The sequence below is a fragment of the Pseudorasbora parva genome, chromosome 21 (genome assembly GCF_024679245.1).
Source record: "Pseudorasbora parva isolate DD20220531a chromosome 21, ASM2467924v1, whole genome shotgun sequence".
NCBI lineage: Eukaryota > Metazoa > Chordata > Actinopteri > Cypriniformes > Gobionidae > Pseudorasbora > Pseudorasbora parva.
In genome coordinates, this window is record NC_090192.1 from 35,756,791 (window position 1) to 35,776,722 (window position 19,932).

The window sequence follows — 19,932 nt, forward strand, 5'->3', positions numbered from 1 at the left end:
AACAAATAATGAAGAAAGAAAGTATACATGAACAAGATGTTTATTTGGTATTTAATAGGCCAATTTGGCTTTTGGCCAATGAAAACAAGTTTGCAATCTGAAATTAATAGGTAGTTAAATTAGGTTGACCTATTTAAAAATTAACATTACGTATTAACTTTAACATATGCATATTCTGCAATCCAATCAACACACATTCAACAATCCTAACAAAGAATTTTTTTAAATCAGCATTTGTTTTTAAATTCAGTTTAAAGAAAAAAAAGTCTTAACTAGTTAAATTAAAGGTCCCATTCTTCGCGTGTTTTCTAAGCTTTGATTATGTTTACAGTGTGCAATATAACAGAGTAGAGTTCATGTTTCGCGTCTAAAAAAACACAGTATTTTTCACACCATTTACTTATCTGTACAGCGCTGTTTTCTCTGTCCTAAAAACGGCCTGATGATTTCCTTGTTCTATGAAGTCCCTCCTTCAGAAACACGTAACGAGTTCTGATTGGGCCAGCGCTTCCCGTGTTGTGATTGGACAGCAGCTTAGCGCACTTTGCCCGGAAAGGTCCCGCCTCTTACCATTACGGGGAGATGCAAGCGCTGAATGCGCGCTCTTCTCCACGTGGGAGAGCAACAAGACCACACCCCCTATTTAACGTGTTCTTGTGGGAGGAGGGTTAGTCAACAAACGGCTCTAGTGACGTCATTACATCCCTGCGCTTCCTGCTGTAGTCCAAACCGGCCGTTCGCTGTAGGCTTTGAAAGGGAACTTCTGTTAAATAAAATATCTCGCTTGGCATTGAACTTTGAGCTTTATAATTTTACAGGTATTATTTATGCTCTAACAGCAACATTACACACTAACTAAAGTTTGAAAGATGGAATAGCGAAGAACGGGACCTTTAAAATAAATAATTTAATTAAATAATTTAAAAAAGTATATACATTGTTCCGAAAATGTTAAATCAAATAATGTTTAGTGCAATGAAAAAACGAAGATGCTACATCAAATTAAGTCAATATAATTAAGGTAAGGTAAAATAAAAAATAAAATAAAAATGATCATCCTTAACTGATAGTATTTCACTTCAAAAGTGCATGGATGTTCTTTTTTACAAACAGAAGCATTTCGGCTTTCTCACAAGTTAGTCTGTTTCATTTCTCTTCCAACATGTGAGAAGCTGAGCTGAACAAGCGCTCACTATCTACGCTTGTGCACGGCGCCGAGAGGAAAGCTCGCCCAACTTCAGCGAGTGCAGGAAAGCAGCTCTTACCGTATTTGTGTGCCAGTACACCAACGGCTGTTCGCTTCTTGGTATCTGTGCTTCAGACAGGTAGCTCTGCATTTCCAGTCCTGCTCACATATTGCAAAATACTTCCACACAAGTGACATGTTCGCGAATGATTGCAATATAAGCATGTGTGGATTGCGCAAGCAGGCGCACTTAAGGAAAAATCGGTGGAAAGAAAAGAAGAAACCGTTCCGTTTTTGGGCCGGTCAACCGGTGCATCCCTAGTTAGTGCTGTCATGATGCCTCGATTAAATTCTATTTGAAAAAAAATCCTCAATTGTAATTTACCTGTAGATTCACTGGGAAAATATCCGAAAGTGGTGCCTTCCATGGATGAGAATACAGATACTAATAATTAATTAGTAGTGTTATTTATTAAACCGTTTAAGGCTGCGCAAAATATTAAAACCATACTATAGCACAGTGCTATCGTGAATTCACTATGGCTGCGATTCAATGAAATAAATGCACTGCAGATTTAATCTTAGCGCTACATTGAATTGAATGCGTGTAGGTTACGTACATCTCCATTCACTGCAAATGCTCCTCCACATGAAGTGTTATCATTTACATGCGTAGAGCATCTCAAACTCTATCTGCATATAGTGAGTTCAGGTTGCTTATAATGCTCATCTGGGAACGCAATGTTTGCCATACAGTGAAACATTTTTAAACCTGCTCCAACAGCAGAATATGTTTCTAAATATGCAAACTGTTTGTTCAAAAATAAAAGGTTAACCCCTTTCTCTGTTTTGATGTCCACATATTCTTGTTCAAGAAATTGCAGTGCATTTCTATCTTAAAGAAGTGGCCAAATATTAAAGATTAAGTGGACATTTGAATTAAATATTTGGCCAATATTAAAACAATGATGAGCTGTAACAATAATTACCAGTATATGTATTTTAACTGTTGTTAAATAAAACCAAATGATTACTTGCTTTTGATACTTTATTTGAACCAATTATTATTGCGTCATTGTTTTTTTTTTTTAAAAAAAGCTAATTGCTCGCTTGGGTCTACTTTTAGAACCGCAAAACATAATAATCGTTGGAGTACTCGAGTGCCAAAATAATCGTACGTGACAGCCCAAATTTAAAGTGCATTTTCTCTTTGTCAGCTGTGATCTGGGTGACCTTTGGCTATGATGTTCAACAAGCCCCTATGATTCTTGGAAAGACCATTGAAAACCAGTTTGGTTTAGTTTCGGTGAATCATCTGTGTTGTTTATTGGTGGATGCTTGCAGTCTTTCTTATTACTGCAGGGGATATTTCTTGAGAGTTAATGTTTCTTAGCTTAGCTTTAAGCTTTTTCAAATCTTGTGACTCAAATTTCTCTGACAGCAATTGACTGTAGGATGTGGATGGTTAAATCTTGGACATACGGTTTGTTTGGAATGTGTGGCTGAGTGGGTTTCTCTGCGGATAAATGTTTAGTCATCCATAAAGGCTGGGTTAAACTAATTTACTGTCCGTTTAGTCTTCTAGCTGTAATGTCAAGGGTCACAAGTTTTTACAATTCCCCAAAGAAGTCAAAATGTATTGCGTGCTGTTCAGTCTGGTGACTTATATTTTTGTCACATTTGATTTGTTTGTCATTTTTTAATGCCTGAACAACCATAGTTGATTTACTGTGAACTGGGAGGTGGCATAAGGTGCCAGAACTTCCTTTCTGAACAGCGTGGGAACTGTCTGTGATTTAATTACCCTATTTTAAAAATGCAGCTTTAACAAATGTACAAAAGAATGACAGGATTTAGGCCAAAATAGGGGTGGTTAAAGATACTGTATGTAAGTTTTGACTTTACTAAAGATAGTAGTTCAAAGATTGCAGATATTTAGGGAACATTATGGAAGCACTTTGAGGACCCAAGAAAGGCGCTACATAAATGAAACCGATTATTTTATTATTATTAACATGTTAAATTCATCTACATTTTTCTCAGATAAACTTTGAAATTTACGTTTTAGGTATGGGCTTTTTTGTCAATTTCTCATTTCGATCATTGATAGGTCTCAAAAACGAGTAATCGATTAATCGTGGGCTTGTGTGGGGGGGAAGGGCGTCACTGTCATGGAGATATGAAACTATTTTAAGACTGTTGCGATAGTTAATGTTGACACAAACATGAGATGTCTATGCACAAATATGAACATATGACTATAAAAAAATAACTGCTAGATTATGATGCTTAAATGTCTTTGAAAACGAAACAAAATAACAGTCTCAAATAACCCAGTCAATAATATTGGGCATTGTATTTGAGCTGAAACTGTGAATACACTATCCTACAGAGCTTTGCTAGCGGATAATAAACTCAAAGCGCCTCCTATATGATTAATCATATATATGCCTATTACAATTTTACATCTGCCCAAAAGGACTCAAATGCATATGTGATCTTGGCCATGCTAGTATTTTACAGGCTTAACAATACCGCACGGGCAACGACTTTGAAAACAATTTTATTTTTCATTTATCGTGAGTAGAGCATCGCTGCGCATTTTCGAATCCATGAGAAACAACTTTAAAACGGATACTGTTTTTAAAAAAAACTGTAACACTGCTGCATTATTATTATCAATGGTTTTGAAAAAGAAATGGCCTATCTATAAAGAATATGACTGTCTCAGATAACCCAGAGTCGATAATGTTGGGCTGTTCGCATTTGAGCTGAAGCTGAAGAGAATGAACACCAGCCGATGTAACGGCAGCGCATTGCTAGCTTGTTATTAAACTCAACCAAACGCTGTCCTATATGAGATTAATCAGATATAGACAACATATAATTAAGTATTAAACAAGTAATCTTACAACTTGCATCTGTGGAAAAGGATGCAAATGCGCACATGAACTCTGACTCTCGTTGTGGATTTCCTTTAACAGCTGACACACGGGGAACTAAAGCACAGAGAATACAACATTATATTACAATTGTGTTCTCATTGTATGAGAACTGTATATGACCGATTGGCGCTGCACTCTTGCACTGTATTTAGTGTTTCCCCTAAAAAAACAGCAGCAGTGCTGTTACGGGGGTCCAGGGTCATGCACCTCCGTAATATGTTTTTAAAAAAACTCTTAAACCATGACTTCTGGCAAGTTTTGTGGATAGAAATGGACATACAACGATGATCAAAAGATTCAAGCATTAATGCACCTGCATGTGGCCAGGTGCTGTCCTTTAGCCTATTTCTCAGGTCTGTGAGAGAGCCATAGGTATACAGGTCTGTGGCTGGAGCTGTAGGTATACAGATCTATATCACGTCAATATGTCTTAATAAACCAATAATGGATCTGATTAATATCACTATTCAGTGGGGAAATGTCACGCTCACAAACTATTTGCTTCTACTGTAGAACAGTTGATTGTTATCTAATCAAAATATGCTACAGTGATGTTAAAAAACACAAATGAGTGTCTGGTTTGTTTGTTTCTGTCAGCTGCGTGAGGATAGTTTTGATTCTTCATGTCACTTGCTTCAAATATGCCACTTCGCTGCATGAAAGCATCCAGATGGATATAAAAGAATGCAAATAAAGTTAGATGGTAACAAACGTAATATTAAACATTTGAGTCAGACTTGCGTGTGATTGTTACATTGCTTGAGGTAACCGTTACTAATGTTAGCATCTGCCTCGGTTGCATTGATACAGCCTCTAGTCAACAAATTAATTACTTTATAGTGATAGTAAAGCAGGTACAACTGTAGTGTATAACATACCGTTTTGTTGTCTGTTTTAAATCCGTTTTTGAAGTGTCCCGCTCTTGCTACGTGCAGTCTCACTGTCAGTCGCTAATAGCAAGCGGTTGCGCGAGCACTTGTTTGCACACGATTGCTTGCAGTCTTTACAATTTATTTTGTAGTAAATAACAAAAATGCTTTGGGAAATGTATCGGAGTAAAAGTATACATTTTATGTAGGAAATGTAGTGGAGTAAAAGTAAAAGCTGACAGAAAAAAAAGTACAGGTTCTCATTCTCCCCAAAAATATGACTATGTGAATACATTGTAAGGGAAACACTGGTATTGCATGATCATTCACAGTGCTTCCAGGCATCACTGCGCATTCAGTTTCACTTTATTTCACGGTTTGGAAGGCGGACTGCCTTACGCTAACCAATCAGACCTCAGTTCCTGTCCAAAATGGTGCAATAACCAATCCGAAAAAGACAAATATGTTTTAAAGTCAGGGCGATCATCGTTTTCATGATCAATCGTCGCTGTCACACTCGAGTACTCGACATCTGTTGCCCATGCTTAGTACATTTCGTGTTGGAATGTCTGTTTTTCAATTGTTTTGTGAGAAACTGTCACGCTGCCGGTTTACCCAGTAGAATTTTGACACTCCAGGTTGCCAGATTGCAAAAAATGCAGCCTATTGCTTTTATTGAAGCCAGCAAACAAACAGCGTCAGAGATCACAGATTCTACCAGACCTTGAAAGGCTCAGCATCCATCTAAAAATATCTAAGAATGACAGCATATTATTAAAACGCATATAAATCAACTTGGTGTGGCTTTCATTGTCAGTTGTGTGAGTGTTGCGTCCAGGGATGGAAATTAGCACCCGCCACCAGCCAAAGACGGGTGATTTTGAGTTGTGGCGGGTAAATAAAAGTAGCATACTGTTTCGCCTCTTTGTAAACTTTTTTCAATGCACGCGAGAAACGAGTTGTCCCGTGGGATAAAATAGACTAACGTTAGGCCTATTGTAAAATTCACGGAAATCGAAATATCGGATGACCAGATTGCAAAACAGAATTAAAAAGCTGACAAATCTTAAATTGGGCTCAGCCTCCCTCTCTCATTCGGCCGGAATCCATAGCCTGTGTTCAAGGCTGCAATGTAACATCTGCTAATTTATTTCCCTTGTAAAAGCTTTGTGCTTCACCCCTGTGGTAAAAATCACGCAAAACAGCGTTCACATTAAAAAAAACACTGGGTCCATATTATAGCTTGAAATTATAGTTTTAATTAGTCTAGAAAATGGTGTGAAACGAGATATTAAAATAAAAAGTGCACAACTCCTCCTAAGTGGAAGCAAGCAATTTTTTTCCCCTCACGTGCAAACTAGCACGGCTGAGTCCTTATTCGGGTTAGTAAATTATATATTTTTATACAAATAAAAAAAAAAATCATGATAAAGTGAACATGCTAGTTTTTCTAGCAAAAAATATGAATAATATTTATTTTTTTCCCGGTGATGGCGGTGACTATCTCAGACCCACGGTAGGCATCACATGACCGCGGTATTGCGGTAAAACAGTAACCGTCCCAGTCCTAATTTCCATCCCTGGTTGCGTTTGAGGAGGAAAGGACGGGGGGAACAACGGGTGCATCTCAATCAGCTCTCTAGTTTAGTAGTCAGGACAGTTCCCTGATCAGTGCCCTGACGGCTGAATTAAATTGCATCAATTCACAGAAATTCAATTTTGCTAACTGAAAAATGTAGATGTGACCAGTCACTGTAAAATTTTAAATTAGAGAAAATCTAGGTTGTTTTTTTTTTTTTTTACAGTGTACCCATTTCAACCAGTAGCTGTCCATCCTACATGCCGCATCTTTAATATGACCCAAATCTTAGTTCACTTTTGTTTTATCTTTATGATGGGAAAGTAATAGGAAAAAAATACAAAATAAGATTAAATTAGTGATATTTAATATTTTGAGCTACAGTATTTACAGTGTAACTTATAAATACACTGTATTTACTGTAACAGTAGCATTCAAGAAATTGAATAAACAAAAATAAAAAGCTACAGACTTCACTTGTTTATAGACTTGTTCTGAATACAAGATGACTATGGTTAAAATATTATAAGAAAATGCTTTTATTTGAAAAAAAAATTTTATATTGTATATTTTTGTATTGAAAGTATGGTAAATACTGATAAAACTACTAGTATTTGTGAAATTTTCTTGTTTTGATATCTGGGTAATGTCTTACATTTTAATATCACGTATGGGGGAGGCTTGGTACTGTAAGCGAGGTACGCATTTTTAAAGGGGTGGTTCAGTGTTTTTTTTTCTAGGCTTGTGTTTATGGGGCCAGTATAACATGTCTTTATACTTCTTTTTTAAATGCCATATTTTTCTTATATTTTACCTTATATTCCACACCGCTGTCTCCACTGTCATTTGAACGGCTCGTTTGCTTCCTGCTTCCATGAAGCCCATTCTTCCGAAAAACGCAATGGTCTTAGATTGGTTAGATGGCCAAATGTAGTTTCATGTATTTTTATTGGCTGAAGTGCCAAGCACAGGTTGTCCTGAAATACCATGCCCCTTACCATTACGGGCAGAAGTCACATCTGGAGCAGTGTCAATGTTAATAGCAAAGGTTTATGATGTCACCAACCCAGGAAGAAGCTTGTTGTAGTCCAAACCGCCCGTTTTTGTAGGCAATAAACTGCCATAACTATAAAAGACAATATCTCCGTTTACAACCACCCCTGAAATTATTCAGTCAAGAGCAGTAAATTATTTTCTCTTTGTTGTTTGGTTAACTTTATACACACAGACAACAGCAGGTTTGTTAGGCTGCTGTCACTTTAAGTTTGAATGCACGGATCTAATAATCTGTTACATACTGTTTAAGTACAACGAGACGCAAAAGAGAACTTATTTCGGCACTCAGTTGCTGTTTGACAGCAAGTGTTTGTGCGCTTTAGGTGTACACGCTCAGAAAAGCTTGTCAGAACAGCGTGCAAATAAAAAGCTTAACTGGCGAGGCTTAAAAAAACATGCGAATAAAAGACTGATGAAATGCCATGTGAGCGTAACCCTGCCGATGAGTTGCTAAACATGTTGGGAATATATTTCTCGCTGCACAGTATGTTGGAACGCATAGCTGTGCCAGAGCTGTAACTGCAATTCTCTTTTCAATGGCAGATCTTGGAGACTTTTTTTATCATTTACAATCTAAAATCATTATAATGCATACCCCAATGGCACCTGAAATGTGTTTTTTGCTGCTCTCCTAATAAACCTTGTGTGACCTCATGCACAATGAGACATCACAGATCTCTATGAATTTCCTTTTAGATCATTTTGAGTTTCTCTAATTTTCTTAAATGAAGTTTATTTTTAGACTCTTTCTGTCTCTTTGCAGGTAGCTGTCATTTTATCTTTTGAGTAATAGGAGAGAAGAGAGGCTTATTTTGTCATCTGAAACCTCAGTGAAAGCCACAAATTCCTCCTACTTTGTCAACAAACATACATTAATTAAATGTTGTCTGCATGCTGATATTGGATATTTATTATCTGGTATAGCTGGTTTTCTTCTGAATCTGAACTCTAGTAACCCTTGAACAGTTTTTCTACTATTTTCAACTGTTTCAGACAAGCTCATTTTGAAGGTGTAAGTTACACGGTTATTTTATGTAACTGTTTGTAACTTGTGGTGAGGTTTGTAATTTCAGTGTATCCAGTGCAAGTGGAATTGCAAATTTCTTCGTCTGTGATTTTTTTTTTTTTTTTTTTTTTTTTTTTTTTAAGTTCAGTTGGCTAATCGTAATGAATTCCTTTTTATTCACATTTATTTGTCTTTTTTAATCACAGTTGCCAAGCATGATGCTTTGTTTTCAGTAATGTGATGTGTGGTTATTAGGGCTGTGTATTGCCAAGAATCTGGCGATACAATACGTATCACGATACAGGGGTTACGATACGATATATTGCAATATATTGCGATATTGTAAGAGAGGCAATATATTGCAATATTTCTTTTTTGTGTGTTTTTGTTTTTTATAATTTAAAAGAATAAAGAACACAACCATAAGCCTAAAACACGAGACAAAGTATTTTATTTAATTAATACAGTTTCATTTATATCACTAATCATATGCAATGTGCAATCTAAGTTAAGGGGAATGTAAAGTGACTGCAGGATTCTTTATGTGTATATGTTTTAAAGGTTCACAGTATAGCAGTGGCTATTTAACAACAGAAAGTGCAGTCCATTTCATGACTGAATGACTGTTTGTTTTATATTTAACACAGCAGCCCCGATCACACAGAACGCGTTTTTGCAGCGAGAAGCCTTTTTTGAATGGATTTCGGTTGGCAGAGAGCGTTATGCGCGCTGCTTATGCGCCCTGGGCGCCTCGCGTTTCTGAAGGAGCGCTCCGAGCGCATGAAGTTGAAAAAAAGTCAACTCTGAGCAGAAAAGCGTGCAACATCATCACGCTTATGTTCTGTTGTCCAAACGAATGAATGAAGAGGCAGGCCTTCCGTTGTGTTGACCGTTACATTGATTTGACTGACAGTACAGGTGATTCGAGGGTTACCTAGAAACATTAAAGTGCACTGCTCATTTTTGAATGAAAAACCTGAAAAACGCGTTCTGTGTGATCGGACCCTAAAGCTGTTTTCTATAAAGCAGTCTATTGTATAAAGTGCTATTTCAAGTAACGTTACTGAGCTGCAGAGCTGGTGCATCCATATCCACATCGCTATTATCTTTCGTTCTCCTGCCACCGCTGTCAGTTTTGGAGTGTGTTTATTTTGTTACTGAGAGGAAAGCGTGCAGGACATTCTATCGAAACGCTTCTCAGCAGCGCGGGTGACGTCAGGATGTTAAGCGAGCTCTCTGTTTCAATGTGTTTCCCGAGTATTAGATTATAACTTGGCCTATTTTGCAAACAAAATGATTCTTGTCAATTTCCTTAGTGGCTTCTTTATAGCTGAAGCCAACATGAGTCCACACTTCAGCTCTGTATACTGCAAGAGCGGAATAATTCTATCGTCTTGAGAGCTGTAATGTAAACACTAGCACTTTCACCTTGCGCTTCTCCGGCTCCGTGTCAGTTATACGTTCTGAGATAGCACTGCCATCTAGCGGTTGGGTGTTATACAGTCTGTGGTTTAAACCGAACACAAAGCCACGAAACTTGGATGTAAATAAATAAATATATAAATATCGATACAGCGTTTTTGAGAATCGATACAATATCGCCAAACATAATATCGCGATATTCAAGTGTATCGATATTTTCTTACACCCCTAGTGGTTATTGTTTAAGCTATGTTAGTATCCTATGTAGGGCCTTGAATTCTTGGCAGATGTGTCTGCTTTGGCAAATACCGTCAATCCAGCAAACCGGTTTTCCCAGATATGATGGTTTTCTTCTCCCTGCGTTATTCTGGAGTGTCGTCTGGGCTAGAGGTCGTGGCAGCATTCCAGACAAGCTTGACCTGCTTGTGTGCCTCTAGTTCCTGGATAGAATGCCAGGACTTTGCAAATGATTCTGCATATTCTGCAAGATCAGTATTGTTGCTTCGAACAGCAGTCAGGGCTCAATACTATTTTTCTACTGGCCTTGTTGGGCCAGTGGTTCAAATTTGTACATGTTTGGCCCCACCACAAAATTGACAGATTTTGGTGTTTTTTTTGTTTGATTGTATGGGCTGCACGATTAATCGAAATCGAACCGCAATCGCGATTTGGCTTGTGTGTGATTATCAAAGCTCAAAGGCTGCGATTTTAATTAATTAAATAAATGCCCAGTGTGTTAGCAAAGAGCGGCTCTGTGATAAAAGCTGCTCCGTCTGAAAGACTGCTAGTTTGAGTCCCTTATAACGTGAGTTTGAGAAAGCAACACGAGTCAAACATCTTCACAAACTAGTGAAGCGTTCATAAACCTGTTCAACAAAAGGCAACGTTTAATAACATGTTTTACCTCACTTTATATCATCAGTCGAGTGTTTGTGAGCTGATGTGGCTTCTCATCAGAGTGAGGCAGACGATGTGTTATTTTATAGTACTCTATGTCAATCAGCACTGCATTATAATACACTTTATTATTATGAAAATATCCTTGACAGCTTGAAGAACTCAAATACACCATATTTTGCTGAAGTCCTGTTTATTGTCGTCATGTTTAATCAAAGCGTCTCTATCTTCTGTTTACACAGCGTTAGCTTCACATCATGGATTTCCTGAAAACTAACGTCCATTACTTCTCTGAGGCAAATGTGGCGTTTTCCGCTCGAGGGCGCCCTCTGGCCTTTAGTATGAATTAAAAACGTTTGGGTAATCAATAATAAGAAAATAATGCTTAATACATTTTAAAACGTAATAAACTTAAAAAATTATAAATGTGTTGGACAATCCATGTTTTTCTTCAATGTACAGAGTTTTTCCCCCACAGTGGATGCACAAGAGGTTCATATTTCATATTCAAGACAGACTTTAAGAATAACTCCTTAGGCTTAGACCTTTCTAATGTTTTTTAGTCATAGGCTGTCTGCATATTAATAGGTAACCCAGCAGTTTTTTTTTTTTTTTGTAAAATAAGTTTTCTGTAAAATATTAATTTTAAAATATTAATTGTAAATGATATGTAAAATATTAATTAAAATATTAATTAAAATAATAATAATTATTATTATATTATGTTTATTCTGACGTACTCTTTTTTTTTTTTTTTTTTATTTGTCATTATGAAAAGGTTATTGTAATGGTAATATTTCCTAATGGTTAAATATTTTTAGCAGTAATAATAATCATAATTATTATTATTAGTCACGTTAATATAAAAACACAAAATGTTATATACACACTTTTCATTTGTAAAAAATTATAATAACAAAAATCGCATTTTAAATCGCAATCGCAATTTTACCCAGAATATTCGCAATTATATATTTTCCCAATATCGCGCAGCCCTATTTGTTTGTTTTTTAATTGATTTTGTGACACCAAAAACAACTAGCCGACAAGTAAACAAAAATAAGTAGCAATGTGTTTATCAGTGGAGAGGGCTGACAGTGAGGTAATACTAGGGTTGTAACCATTGTCTGTAAAAGACACTCCACCCACTGTTCGGCACGCACTTTCACTGCGGTTAATCTCAAATCAGACTACGCATGTCACGTGGTTTGTTGAATATGTAACATGGTTTGTTGAATAACGTAAAAACAGAGTTATGCTAAGGTACACTATTGCCAGACGTTTGGGAATGTCTGCCTTTACTTGTAGATGACCTTAACACTGCTGTAGAGTCCAGTGGTGGCGTGCTTTACACCACTGCATCCGACGCTATGCATTAAACTGTGACACAAGGCTTGGATGAGCTGCTCTGACATGGAAACCCATTCCATGAAGTTCTCTACACACTGTTCTTGAGCTAATCTGAAGACCACATGAAGTTTGGAGGTCTGTAGGTAATGACTTTGCAGAAAGTTGGCAACTTCTGCTCACTGTGCGCCTCAGCATACGATAACCCTGCTGTTATTTTATGCTTTAGTCACTTCGTGGCTAAATTATTGTCGTTCTCAATTGCTTCCACTTTATAATACCACTAACAGTTGACCATATACTACTTAGTAGTGAGGAAATTTCACAAATGGACTTAGTTTCCCATCTGTGTAATATCACACACTTGAGTTCATCGAGCTTCTGAGAGCGAGCCATTCTTTCACAAATGTTTGTAGAAGCGTCTGCATGCCTAGGTTCTTGATTTTATACACATGTCAAGTAGGGGTGTGCGGTATATATATATCGTCTGCAATATCGTAATTGTTGTTTTAACAATGTGCGACATTATCGAGTATATCCCTTGCACACACCCAGAGAGCGTGTGTGTGCGTACGTGATGTAGTCTTGGCGATTAGACTAGTGCGAGAGCACACTTTCACTGCATGTATATTTAATAAATATCACAGGAAGAATCCGGATATTAGCATAACACGTGATCAAATCAATTATTGATTGTATTCAAGTTTACTAATATAAGTAAACATTTTCATAAAATGAAAAAATACATTTAAACTTTTTGGAAAGATGATTTCTGTCACTGCTATGAACTGACCACCACACAGAATATGAAGAATATCAAAAACTTTAGGAGTCAGCTGATCACCAGCACCAAGGTACCAACAAAATATCGTCTGTGCCATTTTTAAACATTCAAACGCAAGAAGGCGTGAAGGAGTGTTTACAAGCCCTCTAATGTTGATCAAACAACAAAAGACAAGGAAATCACTCACTGCTCTTGGCTAATTCAGTTTTTTTTTTTACTTTAATCAGGATTTAGCTTTAATTAATGAAGTGAAAACCATGCAGTGTTGTTTTACATTTGATTATTCCATTTTTGTACATGAAAACTTCCGTAAGAAAACTGAAAAAGCCATGTTCATTTTATTAATATCTTTGATCTATTGTATATATTTGTGGTGTTGCTTGTAGATGCTTTTTTTTAAGCTTGTAGATGCTTTTTTTTCTTTTCTTTATTTTTATTTGGCAGTAGTCCTTTTTTTCTTGAACATAGCACATACCGAAACCTTGATAAACCGAACCATGAGTAATTTGAACCATTGCACCTCTAGTTAATACCACAATGAATCCACTGTCCCTTTTTATAAAAATCTACCATGTACAGACTGGGACTTCAAGTTTAGATAGATTTACTGCAATTCAACTAAAATGCACACATTTTTACAATGGCATTCGGCTTGGCATTTATAATATATTACTGGTTTTTGTATTACTAAGTATTTTGTTAAATAATGTGAATGTCACGCTTTAGCCATACCAAAAAAAATCTGAAATACCCCCTAAAAAAGGTTACAAAATATGGTTGCCTGTATTCATTATCAGGGAGTTTTTTTTAGAAGAGATCTTGGTTATAAACACTTGGAGATCGTGTTTTGGATTCTTTCAGAGCTTTTTTTGTGTGTTTTATGACCATTTTGTTCTCTCTTCTCTCATCTGTTTGTAATTATGATCCTCTAAGGTCAGTGACGGGGTCACCCTTGGCGGGGGGAGCATTTGCAATCCGAAGGTTATTCAGAGGACTATGCCAAAGGAAGTCTGGCTTTTGTCTGCTGATAATTGCCTCCTTTCGAGAGGCTCGCAGCTGAGTCATTTAAGACGAGGTGTGTGTGTGTGTGTGTGTGTGAGACAAAGAGAGAGTTGTAATGCTAATGACCTAATGAAAGTTAGTTTCTAAACGATGGCTGGCAGGAACGCAATGTTAATACTTTTAAGTAAATAGACATTTTGTTTCCTTTCTCACAGCTATTACGTCACCCAAGTTAGTTTGAGCTCCTCTGGTCAAATGCCTCTAGGCCATCATGCGTAATGTCTTTTTTTTCCTTATGCCAAGTGTAATCATTTCAGCTGACCTCCTGAGGTGCATGACGTCAGGCGAACTGGTCGAATGATTTGTATTTTCGAAGTTCAATTACGATTATGTTGTTGTCAGACTTTTCATTTCCCAAAAGGATGCATTTTTGGGAACTGCGCTATCTTTATTTGGTTTATGCTGCCTGTTTGTGTGGCCTACTTATTCAAAGAGGTTTTTGTGAACTGGTTGAGGTTATTGCATTAAAATGGTTTAATTTGCTCTGAAACCACAGCTCATCTCATTTGTCATTTGATCTATATTACAAATTCACAAGGGGTGTAAAGAAAAGCTCAAAAGGGTTGCGTAATTGGAAATGCAGTGTAGTTTTGGTGCAATGATCAGGAGAGATGGTTCAAAGACCAAACTGGCTTTGTTACTGAAGGATTCTTGCATCGCTCAACCCTAACCCAGAAGAGGCAATGTCTACCAAATTGGCATCAGAAGAGATGTCTTCAATGAAACAGCACGATGGATGATGACATCTTGGGATGGTGTTTGAGCGTTATGCTCTGTTAATGTGGCTCACGTCACATTAGGATGTGAGGAGGATGTGTTGAATGAAGTGTGATCTACACTGATGTTTTGACACTGCTCACTTTAACTAGAAACAGGAAAATTGTGCTACCGTTCTGTCTTGCGGTCCAGATGGAAACATGCTGGGGTCCACCATTTAAATATCATTGGTTTAGTTCTGGTATAACATCCAGTAGCCTTTAATTTGTTTTGTTTTGTTGTTTAAATTGTGTTCATTGAACTGTTTTCAATGTAATTTTTTTATTGTAATCGTGGGAAATCGTGACGTCTGTCTGTCAGTCAGTCATCAGCGATGAACCTTATTCTGGGTCAGCACATATTTTTGTATAAATGCGTCTGGGAGGAAATTAACCAAGGCTGATCATTGCTGAATGTTTCTACAATCTTTGTGGGGGGAAATTATGCATTGCTTTGTTTGGTATCCAGCTGGTGATGATGACAATCAAAACTGATATTTTGAACCCCATGCTGCTTCTGCATATTGTCATGTGTTTTGCAAGTATCTTAGCAAATGGCCTTTAAACCAATGACATTCTGTTCAAAGCGATTTGTTTATTTGATTTGAGTCTTAAAGGGTCATGAAACCCTAAACCAAATTTTCTGAGATTTTAACAGAAGTTGTGTGTTGAACATCACGGAAGACGATGTTACCATCTGTTAGTTTTGAATGTGGGAGAAAACTAGTTAATTTTAAGCCTTGTTGCTCTATTTTCAACTTCCTGGTTTAAATTCATCTTCATGTCAGCATCATATGCTGTGACGCTTTCTTGTACTATAGTAGGGCGATGATTCATCGCAGACTCATCGTAGCCTTTAATTTGTTTTGTTTTGTTGTTTAAATTGTTTTCATTGAACTGTTTTCAATGTAATTTGAATTGTGATCGGGACCAACTTCATTATTTGTGAAAAAAACTTCCAAAGGCACAAACTGAAAATGCGCCTGGATGTAATCTAGGGCCGGGGAAAAAATTGATTTGATTGATTAAAAAAAATTGATCGAGTTGGTAGGTCAAATCGGGAAAAAAAAAAGGAAAAAAAATGAGATTTTTTTTTCTCCCCTTCGGCAGTATAGCGCAATACATACATTTTGCATTCGCCAAATCTTCCTTCAGGGTTTCCGTAGCACACTCCCTGCGGCCGATGGCAGCGCATGCATACACAAACAACATAGCTGGGGAATGGGCGAAAGAGAGCAGCTCCTTCCAAAAAAAATGCTCTTCGATTTCAGTCGTGTGGAGTTGCAACTAGTGCCCCATCGGAGACGGTGTTTAGTGTGCGTGGTGGTATTGTCACCTGTAACCGAGCCATAGCTGTCAACCCTCCTGCTTTTCCGGGTTTGTCACGTATTTTAGCTCTTTTCCGCCGTCTTCCCATTTAGTATTTTCCAGTGAAACATCCCGTATTTTTGCACTTCGATTGTTTAAACAGAACACGCAATCTGTGTCTGTGAAGTGGATTGCACTTGTTGCTAGACCAACGCATCTGGTGATAGTGTATGTGAATATTAAACAGCACAAAGACTATTTAGGCTACGAATCCTGAGTGTCCTGCGTGTGTGTGTATGCGTGCGTGCGTGCGTGCGTATGAATGGTGTGACCCGCAGCAGTTTACCTCAAACACAGGCCTACATAGAATTGTGCGTGACAATCACGGGTTTCCATCTCATACGAGGACATAAATGCATGTCCGTCATCTCCAAAGCCGCTCTGAGAGTCACTTCACAAGCATTTTATCGTTTAATTTGAGAAAAACCACCGTCATGTCATAAACACAAAGAAACTCAAAAGTATTCACGGCAACCCGTCAAAATAAAAGTTCGGTTTTACTTGAGAAATATATCACTGTTGTACATATACTGATACACTAATGTTATAATTGTTTTAGTTACCAATTTTTTGTTTATTAGCTCAATCCAAATACAGTATAAATAATGTTTAACAATCTTTATGGCACACTGCACAGCAACTTTTAAAGGGTTTGCCTTTGCAATTTTATGTTGATGCACTTTAATTAAATATAATAAATATATATATATATTTAAAATATATGTACAGTTTGCAATTTTTTTTTTTAATGGGGGCGGGGGGAATCAAAACGCAAATCGAGTTTTTTATTAAAAAATTTCAGATTTTTCAACATTTCAATTTAAATTTTTTTTGGGTTCGATATGATTCTTATATGAATGGGAATGTTTATTAAAGCACATGTCTCTTTGTTTATGATTGCCGTAGGAACACCATCTCCAGAGGGCAATTTCCGCCCAGCAGGTGTACGGAGAGAAGAGGGATAACATGGTGATTCCTGTCCCAGAGGCCGAGAGCAACATCGCCTACTATGACTCGCTCTACCCTGGAGACTTCAAGATGCCAAAGCAGCTCATTCACTTACAGCGTGAGTGCACGAATGTAAATGAGCATAAACCAGTACTAATGGATCACTTCTTTAATGAAGCAGTGTTTTAGGGCATTACCCGCAAGGTTTGTTATGAGGGACAGGTATTGAAGTGTTTGAATGAGAGAAACAAAGTGATTGAAGCTTTTGTTATCAACATCTGTCCACGAATTCCTAAAGAGCAGGCATTTATTGTTGTTTTTTGCTCTTTGTGAGTGTTTGTGGATTGCAGGCTCTGCCATCTGCCACGTCTTATACATTTGGATGCGTTCACCTCATCTGATTAAGATCCCCTTTTCCTTTCAATTGTTTTTTATTTGAATGCATGGATTGTTCTGAGCATCAGTGGTGGGTGAAATAAGAGAGTAGTCTCACTGGCGATTAAACTACGCTGCATCATTTATTTTAAAAATGTATTTTCGTTCACACATGGATGGATGAGTCGACAATAGTTTGTGAATGTCTGTACCAGTCTGCAGTAGGGCTTCACGATATTGGAAAAAAAATTACATCAAGTGTTGTAATTTCTCCTCAAGAGGCTGCACGAGCGTCAACAGTTCAAGTTCAAGTTCAAGTTCAAGTTCAAGTTCAAGAGTTTTATTTGTCACATACACAGTTATACAGAATACAACCGGCAGTGAAATGTAAACAGGTCCGCTCCATGGACAGCAAATAACAATTAACAAAAAAAGCACAATAAATTATAAAATAGGGATAGGATAAAATAGGAATAGGATAAGGTGCTATATATATATACATATGTAGAATTATGAATAAATCAAGTAAAAGAAATAAGAGATGTGGAATAAAATAAGTGAGATAAAGTAAACTGGAGACTATAAAAATAAATCTGTGGATAACAGAAGTGCAGGAGTGTAATGTGCAAACAGCATTATAATGAGTAGTGACATGAACACAAGAATAAAGTGCAGTGCAATATCAGTATGTGAGTTTGTTAATACTGAAGTGAGGTGAAGTCACATGTAGTTAAGTGACAGCGTTCAGGAGTCTGATGGCCTGTGGGAAGAAACTCCTCCTGAGTCTCTCAGTTTTGGCCATCAGGCTACGGAAGCGCTTACCAGAAGGCAGCCGGGTGAAGTGGGGGTTGGCCGGGTGATTAATGTCCATGATGATTTTTGTAGCTCTGCCTCTGCATCGTTTGATGTAGATGTCCTGCAGAGACGGGAGAGCTGACCCTGAGATGCGCTCGGACAAGCGCACCACTCTTTGCAGGGCTTTGCAGTCGTGACTGGTGCTGTTACCATACCACGCTGTGATGCACTGAGTTAGTAAACTTTCTATCGCCCCTGAATAGAAAGTTTTCAGGATAGCTGGTGAGACCCGGAATTTCCTCAGCTGGCACAGGTGGTACAGTCTTTGCCTGGCCTTTTTCACCTGAGACTGGATATGTGCAGTCCAGGTCAGGTCCTCGGAGATGTTGACACCCAGGTATTTGAAGCTGCTCACTCTCTCTACTGGTGTCCCGCTGATCATGAGAGGGGAATATGACCGCTGCTGTCTCTTCCTGAAGTCCACAATCAGTTCTTTGGTCTTGTTCACATTCAGAAGGAGACAGTTGTCTTGGCACCATGATGTCAGTTGCTCCACCTCATCCAAGTATGCGGTCTCATTGTTGTTGGAAATGAGGCCCAGGACAACAGTATCATCCCCAAACTTGATGACAGAGGTGGAGCTGTGTGTGGACAAACAGTCATGCGTGTAGAGAGAGTAGAGCAGGGGACTGAGGACACAGCCCTGTGGAGCTCCCACACTCACGGTGATGGAGGTGGAGGTGAACTGTCCTACTCTCACCACCTGAGGTCTGCCAGTGAGGAAATCTTCAATCCAGTGACAGAGAGAAGAGTTCAGTCCGAGATCCAGGAGTTTGTTAGTTAGCTTAATGGGAACTATGGTGTTAAAGGCTGAACTATAGTCAATAAATAGCAGTCTTACATAGTTCCCATTCTTGCTGTCGATGTGTGTGAGGGAGGAGTGGAGGACGTGAGAGATGGCATCTTCAGTCGATCTATTGGGACGATAAGCGAACTGAAGAGGGTCCAAGGTGTCAGGGATGGAGGTGCAAATGTTGTTTTTGATGAGTCTCTCAAAGACCTTCATGACTAAAGACGTGAGAGCCACTGGGCGATAGTCATTTAGGCAAGAGGGTTTACTGTTCTTAGGGACAGGGATGATGGTGGATTTTTTGAATGAGGTTGGGACCACAGATGTAGCAAGGGACTCATTGAAGATGGATGTGAGGAGTCCAGCGAGCTGATCAGCACAGGACCGCAGGACACGACCTGAAACACCATCCGGACCAGCAGCTTTCCTAACATCCACACGTTTGAGTGTCCTACGAACGTCATCCTCCGAGACAGAGATCACGTGATTGTTGCAGCTCTGAGTGATTCTGTCTGACGCGTCACTCGGCGGTGTCGCGCTGCCGCGATTGCCATCAAAGCGAGCGTAGAAAGAGTTTAACTCGTTCACAAGCAACGGATCAGCTCTCACTTCTGCAGAGGATTTCGTTCCAAAAGCACAGATGGTCCTCAGTCCCTGCCACATCCGCCGGGAGTCGTTGAGTTGGAAA

General features: G+C 38.2%; 1 protein-coding gene across 3 annotated transcripts in view; it reads left to right on the plus strand.

Moving 5' to 3' along the window:
• epc1a (enhancer of polycomb homolog 1 (Drosophila) a) overlaps positions 1–19,932 on the plus strand; it is a 47,627-nt gene that overhangs the window by 7,983 nt on the left and 19,712 nt on the right. For 2 of the 3 annotated variants that reach the window (XM_067430671.1, XM_067430670.1), the window contains exon 2: positions 17,183–17,342. In XM_067430671.1, coding sequence (XP_067286772.1) covers positions 17,243–17,342 — 100 coding nt within the window. In that variant the 5' untranslated portion in view covers positions 17,183–17,242. Of the gene's footprint in view, positions 1–1,193; positions 1,326–17,182; positions 17,343–19,932 lie in introns of those variants that run through there. The other variant, XM_067430672.1, reaches the window with a different exon arrangement.